This window comes from Corylus avellana, chromosome ca2, assembly GCF_901000735.1.
Source record: "Corylus avellana chromosome ca2, CavTom2PMs-1.0".
Lineage (NCBI taxonomy): Eukaryota > Viridiplantae > Streptophyta > Magnoliopsida > Fagales > Betulaceae > Corylus > Corylus avellana.
This window is the reverse complement of record NC_081542.1, coordinates 4,870,534-4,879,894: the sequence shown is the minus strand read 5'-3', so window position 1 is coordinate 4,879,894 and position 9,361 is coordinate 4,870,534. Positions and strand designations below refer to the sequence as shown.

General features: G+C 32.8%; 2 protein-coding genes across 2 annotated transcripts; one reads left to right on the top strand and one right to left on the bottom strand.

The window, feature by feature from the left end:
• Positions 1-7: 7 nt before the first annotated feature.
• On the top strand, positions 8-1,516 carry LOC132168593 (pectinesterase inhibitor 12-like; the record flags this gene model as incomplete). Its single annotated transcript, XM_059579587.1, has 1 exon — positions 8-1,516. A coding segment is annotated over one exon (444 nt), but the record flags the coding sequence as incomplete, so codon positions are not given.
• A 2,661-nt stretch (positions 1,517-4,177) lies between these two features.
• LOC132170724 (uncharacterized) lies at positions 4,178-7,152 on the bottom strand (the record flags this gene model as incomplete). Its single annotated transcript, XM_059581809.1, is given in 6 exon segments — positions 4,178-4,447; positions 4,558-4,614; positions 4,703-4,747; positions 5,438-5,500; positions 5,586-5,664; positions 6,864-7,152. Coding segments are annotated over 6 exon segments (561 nt in total). The 5' UTR covers positions 7,088-7,152.
• Positions 7,153-9,361: the final 2,209 nt, after the last annotated feature.

The following is a 9,361-nucleotide window of genomic DNA, read 5'->3' as shown; positions in this document are numbered from 1 at the left end:
TGCTCAAAATTTGATCATCAAAGCTTGTGATAGCACACTGTACAAGGAACTGTGCAGAAGAACCCTTCAAAATGACCCGGAAAGCCGTGCTGCAACTAGTTTGGAAGTCCTGGCCAAAGTTGCACTAAAGCATGCAACATCCACAGCAACCCATATACATGACCAAGTGAAAAAACTGCTCAAATCATCGAGCAAGCCGATTAAGGTTGCCCTGGCAGATTGCAATGAGCTTTACCAAGATGCACTTGAACAACTTGATGACTCCAACACTGCCTTTATAACCAAGAATTACGACATTAGTACATATGTGTCGGCTGCCATGGATGATGCTGACACATGTGACCAAAGCATCGAGGAAATGGCACCCGGCAAGTCTCCAATAGGCAGTCAGGGCACCACATTTAGCCAGCTTTGCAGCATTGTCTTGGCCATTGCCAAGCAAGTGAAATGAAAGGGCCACTAATCTGCTGATCTCTGTCTGCTCTCATACTCTAAACTAAATTTACCATATTAAATAAAATCCCTCCACTATACAACTTGTTTTACTTGATTTCAAACATGTTTAATGCCAATCTTTAATATTTTCTCATGTTTAACCGTTTGTTATAGCACAATCCATGGCCTACAAATTCGTAGGAGAAGAAAAAAGAAAGAGATCAGATTGAAAGTTATATTATGTTACAGAGTATGTCCCAATGTGCTGCAAATCAAATTCACTGTGGTTAATGGGTTTTTTAAAAATAAAACAATCAATACAAACACACCCTTAAAAATCAGAAAAACAGACGCCACTAGATGATATTCGCATCGCCAAGAATTCCCACAAAATGGTAAAAACCAATTCCTTAATGGGTTTGAGAGAAAAATGTAATCCAATTACATTGGAGCAGATCTCCATGGACTGATAAAGGAGAAAGCTCAAGCAGAAAGGATTATTAGCTTGTTTTACGCACACATAAAATCCTGGAAACCATTTCCTCGGAAAACAGGTTCCCAAGAAGAACTATGTGCGAATGTTAAAACAAAGAGAGACAAAATAAGGATAAGCAAATGAACAGGAATCAAAAAATCAAAGGGATAGCAGTTATATAAAAAAAATAAAATAAAATAAAAAATTAAAAAAAGTGCTCTAAGAAATGGATTTTTTCCAGTCTATTTTGTTCCAATAACATCCTATCATTAGAGCCATGTGGTAAAAGAAATTTACAATTAATCTTTCAAACACTCAAAACCACTTTTATAATCACAACCAAAAAATAGAAATTACCATCTGAAAAGTTTTTCCAATGGAACCAGAGTCAACGAAACAAACCAAAGAAAGACAGAGAAGGGAGAAAGGGGGGAAGGGATTGGGTATCACAAAACGATTCTACCCTGATAACGATTCCTTGATAAATATAGCAAATGAGATGAAGGAAGCACCATTGTTGTTTCAGGTAACAGAAACAACAATGGGAAAATATGTCCCCATGCTAGGCAACTTGGGATGCATTCAGCAGCTAAGGTGGGCGCTGAGCCTCAGACGCAGACCATAGTTTAAAACCCTAATCTTGAAGAGCATATTTATAGAGGATATAAAAGTTAAATTACAGCAATGTCCTCATATTGGTCTTGTTAATAGACACCTTAAAAAAAAAAAAAAAAAAAAAAAAAAAAAAAAACTTTACTCACCCTCCTCAAAATTCAGCTTTAAATCCTGGCATAAAATTAAAATTCTCAAAATATCTTTGTCCAAATTTAAGGTATTGGAAAATGCTAAAGGCTCAATTATTTTGTCTAATTTGGGGCCAATTTTTGACTTTTTTTTTAATTTAAAAAATAACAAAATAAAAAAAAAAATTTCTGAAGTAATAATTTTTTATGTTGGTTATTGTTTTTTTTTTTTTTTGGTATTTTTTTTAAATTAAAAACTTTATTTTGCTTCAGAAACTTTTTCCTTATTTTTAATTTAAAAAATTTCTGAAGTAATAATTTTTATTTTAGTCCTTCTTTTATTTGGTATTTTTTTAAAAAAAAAAAAATTGTATTTTTCTTCATTATAATGACAATTTTTTCTTGATAATAATGACCGACCCATAACCAGCTTTGGTGAGCAATGAGTCTCCTCCATGGAGATTGGAGACCCACCCATGGTCTAAAAACAAAGGCCAGCTCAATCACTAAGCAAATTAGGCGGCCGCTTATAGCCTCAAATTAATAAATATTAATAAAAAAATCCATTAAAAAACAAATTAAGCTCTTATTAACCTCAATATTCTTTAATTAAGGCTCTTTAATCAAGGTAAATAAGTAATTTAAAAATGCCAAAAAATATTAGACCTAATTGTTGTGCTTAAATTAAGCCACATACTTAATTTCAAAAATGCATTAATATGTCCCAAAGAGGTATCTCAATTGGCTGGGGACCACGCCTCATGAAGTGGAGGTCACTAGTTTGAATCTCTCCTCTCCCCTCTTGTGTGGACATGTCAAAAAAAAACATTAATATCATTTGATTATCCAACATTCCGAAATAAATAAGACTTAAAAAATGGATATCAATAAATGAGAAGATCAAATAATGATAAGGGTTAAACTCTTTTGCCTCTTGTAGTTTAACAACTTTATTTTTTGTCTCTTATGTTTTAGTGTATTAGATAATTTGATTATCAAGATTCAAGTTATTTCGAAATAATTGCTTTGACAAATCGGTTTTATTGTTCTATTTTTTATAATTTATTTTATTCTAGTCAGAATATACTTTTTTTTTTTTTGATAAATTGTGTTTGTTTAATTTGTTAATATTTTTAATCAAATATGTATACTAGAAAATATGCATCTGGATATGAAAAACTTATGAAAAGACGAGAGAAAGAATGATAGAAAATCTTGATTATAAAAACTTAATCAGTAATTTTTATCACAAAAAGTGAAAAGAATGATTTTTAAATAAAAATATAATTAATCTTAAAATAAATATTATTTAATTAATATTTAAACCCACTTAAACTTTCACCTAAGGCATCAAAATATATGCTCTGCTAAATAGTAAAGACCCACGGCTCATGGGCCTTCTCCATGGAGATCCACGATTGTGGGTTTCCTGGCCGTGGAAGAGTTATATATACATATATTACAAGGGTATTTTTGGTCATGTGCATATGAACCATTTTTTGTCTAATCTAACCAAAACCTTAACAACAGGCCAAGTGAAAAGACTAATAATTTGGAGTCTATTGTAATCTTTTAAAATTTGAAAATATAAGTTCAAAGGGATAAGGTTCCTAATGGGTAGTTCAATCGACTGTAGACCACTCCTAATGAAGTTGAGATCACTAGGTCGATTCTCCATTCCCCTTCCCTTATGTAGACATGTTAAAAAAAAGAAGTTCAAAGGGATAAGTGATAATCCGAAAAAAGTGGTGCTCCATGGCACATTTGTAATTTATATATATATATATATATATATATATGTGTGCGCGCGCGCGCGCGCCATGGAGCATGAATTCCGGAAAAAAGTTGTGCTCCTTAGCATTAGTGTCAAAGGGGTACGTGTAGTTTTTCCAAATTTTTGTTGGTAAACATAAGAAAACAAATGATATCATTTAAGATATTCTATGCCCTACATTTCTTAACAATGACTTTGAAATTGAATAGTAAAAATTTGTTATCTCAACATTTATCACTTTATTATTTACTATATTTATCAACTTAATATTAAAAAAATAAGAAGTAAAGAAAACTTTCTTTCCAAATGTATGACTTAGTTTAATGTCAAAGCCTTAACAGAAAAGTATCAAATATTTGAGATGAGAGTGAGATTTAAAGAGATCTAGTTCCAGTTTCATCAGAAGTGCTCTAAGAAATGGATTTTTTCAATTCTATTTTGTCCCAATAACATTGTGTCGTAAAAGAAATTTACAATTAATCTTTCTAACACTTAAAACTACTTTTACATCACAACCAAAGAATAAAAATAACCCTCTGAAAAGTTGTTCCAATGGAACCAGAGTCAACCAAACCAACCAAAGAAAGACACAGAAGGGAGAAAGGGGGGAAGGGATTGGGTATCACAAAACGCTTCTACCCTGATAACGATTTCTTGATAAATATAGCCAATAATATGAAGGAAGCACCAATTCGAAATACCACTCAAAATATTTCCAAAAAAAAAAAAAAAAACATAACTTTAATAGAAGCTCAGATGGAAATTTAACAATTTTCAGGTAACAGAAACAACAATGGGAAAATATGGCCCCATGCTAGGCAACTTGGCCTTCGATATAGAAACTTGGGTATTAAGCTTGCGAGAAGTTGCTAACTCAATTTCTTCATTCTATCTTGATTTCATTGACTTGACTCCAGGCTCTAAAGTTCAATCAAAACTAGCATTTAAAAATTTCAACAACTCGTTTCTTTTATTCTCTGCAGCTTTATCCTCCTTTGTTTTCTCAACCTTCAAGCGAATCTACACCCAAAAAAAAAAATTATATATATATATGATCACATTTTTATGACTATCATCTCATATACAACATTCTTAAAGGCTATATAATACGAGGTAAACAACAGCCTGACCTTTTTTCCAGAGATGGCACTAAGCCGAACACCGTCGTCCTTGTCTCGTCCTAAAAACTGAATGAAGCACATAAAGGTTTAAGCAGAGCAGCAAAACAACAAATAATTGAAACTGCAAGCATAGGTGCTACAGTTTAGTGAGAACCTTAGATAGCTGAACAGGGCCACTACTTCTCTCATCCTGCTGTTTCTGTATATGGCTCCCATTGCCAAGACAAACCCAACCCAGAACCAACATCCAGGCAAGTCAATCAAGCAAGTATCCAATCATGATGTCACAGACCCCAGCTCCAATTTCATAGAGCCATTCCATAAAACAGGCAGAAAGTACTATAAGCACCTCAGATAATGATAGGTATATCACATACATTTAAAGTGAAATATTGTGAATGCCATGATAAATTGCTAGACATGTGTTACCTTCCTAGATGCACAAGTACATGGAACTTTCACAACGTATACATGGAAAATGAAAATGCATCAAGGAGCTCTCAACGGCCATTGTTTTGTCTTTAAACTTCTTTTCTAATGGGAAAAAAGAAAGTCTTCTAACAAACCCATTATAGAAGCACACTTGAGTGACTTAAGACCTTATGTCCTATTATTACTTTTAAGGAAATTTAAATTCTAAACACAGTTTACCACACCACCTTCCTCTTATGCTATTGTTCTTGTTATTCAATCTCAAGTCAAACACAGTGTTATTTTGTTTCTGCAGTTAGTTTGCTCACAATTTAGTTACACTATTCAATGCCACAGAGTAACTAACAAATTAAAAATCAACCATACTAGATGGGTTAGAAAACATAGTACTAACTAACCACTAGCATAGAAACAATCATATGGAGCCTATTAAGCTATAGAAAGGGTAGTGGCCTACCTCTTTAAGTTTGTGGCTGTACTGTTTATGGCGATGACTCTTGCTTCGGTCCTTTTCCTTGTTCTAGAAAATGAAATTGAAATGAAGAGGGATAAGAAGACAAGCAGAGGATATAACAAGATGAGCTAAAAAGGAGTTGAACCACCACCTTCTTTGGCTTGTCAGTCTTCTTGTGCCTCTTTGAATGACTAGATGTTCCACGCTCACTGTCAGAAGAACTGTCACTTCTACAACTCAGCAATAGAGATGAGATGTTAGGAAAGCCAATCACCTTAGTATCCCACTTAGAAACAACGGATAAGTGCCTGAAAATCTAAATACGAAATTCCAAGCTACTATCTAAACAATGTAATATGATAGACCACATTATATTGCTACCGAATCATTCCATGCAGGTAAAAACCCAAAAAAAAATATGCACATAATGACACACAAGAAATATAAACAAACTTTATAATAAATTACTATGAAGACAACTCATGTGATCCATATTTTCCAGACGAGATGTTAGGAAAGTGAATCGTTATCATTCCAAAAATTTTAAGGAAACGTGCTTCACAACCCTCGTCACCCACACTTTCTTATGTTCAATCCATGTATTTTATTTGCAAGAATCCCAAAGTTCAACAGTTCACTTCTGTTGCTAATACTATGAAGACTAATTAAACCATTGCCTAAACCAGCAGTCACCCACTACTTGTTGCCTAACACTGAGCAAAAACACACACTTGCAGCATCCCATTTTTTTCCTTTTCAATTGGAAAGTGACGCACCCGGTCATGACTAGATAAACTCTACCTTAGAGTCTCATTGTTAAGTGTTTAGCCCCATAATCATCAAAAAAACACTTAGTTAAGACTCTGTAAACTGTTAATTCCCTACCCGTAATTAACACAATATTAAACTTCAGAACTTTCAGGATTTCAGGAAGTAGTCCCATAAAAGCAAGCCATAAATATAATTTACCAGAATAAAAAGATTTTATTTTTATCTTTTCCTCTCAGGAACCAAACAGATCACTAATCCACATAAAGTACATGACCACATAAGCATGAAAAAAAAAAAAAAAAAACCCTCGAGAGATAAAAATTAGAACAAAAATCTAAATTGGGTTTCTCCAAAAAATCGAGATTTTTCCCTCAGAAAAAAAAAAAAACAATTTTGCGTTTCTTTAACCTTTCACCCAAGTTCTCCCATCAACCCAAACAACGAATAAAACCAACAAAAACTAAAATACAAAACCCCCAAAAAAAATATCACAGTAATTACATACCCAACCAAAATACACAAGCCCGAAATAAGAACTGGGATAACGCTAATTTCAATCCCAGCTTCCTTTGCTCTTCATTTTAATTAATTAAAAGCTTTAGCTATGTTCCTCAAAATCCAAAAATAAAATAAAGACAATCAGTTATATTTGGGGGACCTGGAGGAATCGGAGGCAGAAGAGGAAGAGTGGGAGTCATCGGAGTGGCGGTGGTGTCTGCGACGTCGTTTGGTTTGAGAGCGGCTCCTCTTTCGGATCTTGAGGGCTTCTCTGTCTCTGTCTCTGTCTCGGTGGCTACGGTGGCGACGGCGGCGGTGAGAGGAAGACAACGTGGAATCGGAGGCAGGGGAGGATGAAGAAGAAGAGGTGGAAGAGGCGGCCATTGGCACCGAGAGAGAGAGAGATAGAGAGAAAGGGAGAGACAGGTTTGGCAAACAATGGTAGAGAGAAAAAAGCAAAATAATTGACTTCTACTTTTCTTTTTATGTTATAGTAATTTTTTTTTGTTAGTAGTAAAATAATTGTTATAATTTATAACTTTTTTGAAAACAGGCTTTGTTTTTTTATAGTAGAATTGATAATTCATATACTTCACTGTTAAAAATATTTGAAATTTTATTTTCGAAAGTATTATTTTCATCAAAATCGGTTGAGAAATGTTAGATTTCCTAAGAATTTTCTGACAAACTTTATTATAAACCCATATGTCACCATCCCATCACATTATGCATCAATATACTAACCAGAAATACTTAGGCCCCGTTTGGTTCTAGACCCTTGGATTGGACTAGCTAACACTAGGTATAGCTAGTCCTTTGTTTGGTAACACTTTATTCCTGGGAATAGCTATTCCCATGGGATTACTAATCCTATATACACGGGGTTAGCTAAGCCACTAAAAAACGAGTGGCTTAGCTAATCCTTTCCTGTGGGATTAAAATTATCGTGTAAATTGCCCACAAAAACCCCACCCTTCTAGCACCCACATCTCTCAAGGAGACTCTGCAAAACGATCTCCATCTCTCAAAGAGCAACGATCTCTCTTCTCTACGCAAGCAATCTCTCTCCCCTTCTCTTCTCTTCGATTTCTCTTCTTTGTTTCTTGGTTATTTCATTCTCTCTCTATTTCTTGGATTTTTTTTTCTCTGTAACGTTTCTCTGTTTTTTTTTTTCTTTTTTTTTTTTTTTTCTTTTTTTTCTTTTTCTTTTGATTCTCTGTATCGTTTCTCTTTGATTCTGTTTAGGCTTTTTTTAAAAAAAATAAAAATAAAATAAAATAAAATAAATTTATTATTTTTTTTTTAATTCTGTTTCTCCATCTCTCTTTCTCTATATTTTCTCAGTTTGATTTTTAATTCAATTATATATATATAGATATAACCTATGTTCAAGCATACAACCTGTGTTCAAGCGTATATATATATACACACACACGCTTGAACACAGGTTATTCATACCTGTTCAAGCGTGTGTGTGTGTGTATATATATGTACCCAAAACGTTTTTGAGTTTTTTTTATTTTTCTTCTGTTTTTTTATTTTTTTTGATTCTCTGTATCGTTTCTCTTTGATTCTGTTTAGGGTTTATTTTTATTTTTTATTCTGTTTCTCCATCTCTCTTTCTCTATACTTTCTCAGTGTGATTTTTAATTCAGTTATATATATATATAACTGAATTAAAAATCACACTGATATATATACACACACACTTGAACACAGGTTATTCATACCTGTTCAAGCGTGTATATATATATAAAATTATATATACATGACATAACTAAAAAAAAAAAAATTATAGTAAAATTGTTTATGTTTCAAAAAAAAAAAAAAAAAGAATGAAAGTCCTTAATAATATAAATTGTATTTATATTATAAGGGTATTTTAGGAAATAAGATCACAATACAATTCCATTCACCAACATATTGCACTGTACCAAACGAAGGAATAGGATTAGGTAGTTTATTCCAGCGTTACAACCAAACAAAAGAATAGGATTAGCTAATCTATTCCCAGTGGTAGCTAATCCCAGTGGTAGCTAATCCTTTTCCAATGGACTAGACAATCCGCGAACCAAACGAGGCCTTAAGAACATTCCCGATGGAAGAGCCAAATATTACTTTTATCTAAAATGACTCTTTAAATATTTAAAAAACCCCTACATTGGATTAGCCAAAAGAAATGTAAAATAGATATTTGATTGGGAGAGCTTAAAAAAAAAAACTAAATGTAGCAGCACTTTTCAAGGGAGCTATTTTATTTTTCATTATTTCTCACATGTTTTCTCTTTTTCTCAAATCTTTTCTTATTTTTTCCCTGCATGTTCTCTTTTTTCCAAATTTTTTTCCATTTTTCCTTTCACATGTTCTTTTTTTTCCAAAATTTTTCTTACTTTTAACAATATTTTAATAGAATAGATAGAAATATAGCTAATCGGATGTAGAGACATTTAAAAATGGCTTAGCTAAACTAGATAAAAGTGAGTTTTTAGAAGCTATTTTACATAAAAATATAGCTCCTTCATTGGGAATCTTTATATTTGGTCCATATTCTTTACAATTAACTATTGAATTTGTAAAAACACTTTCTCATAATATTGTGTTAATTACGGATTAGAGAATTAACAGTTTACAGAGTCTTAACCAAGTGTTTTTTGATGA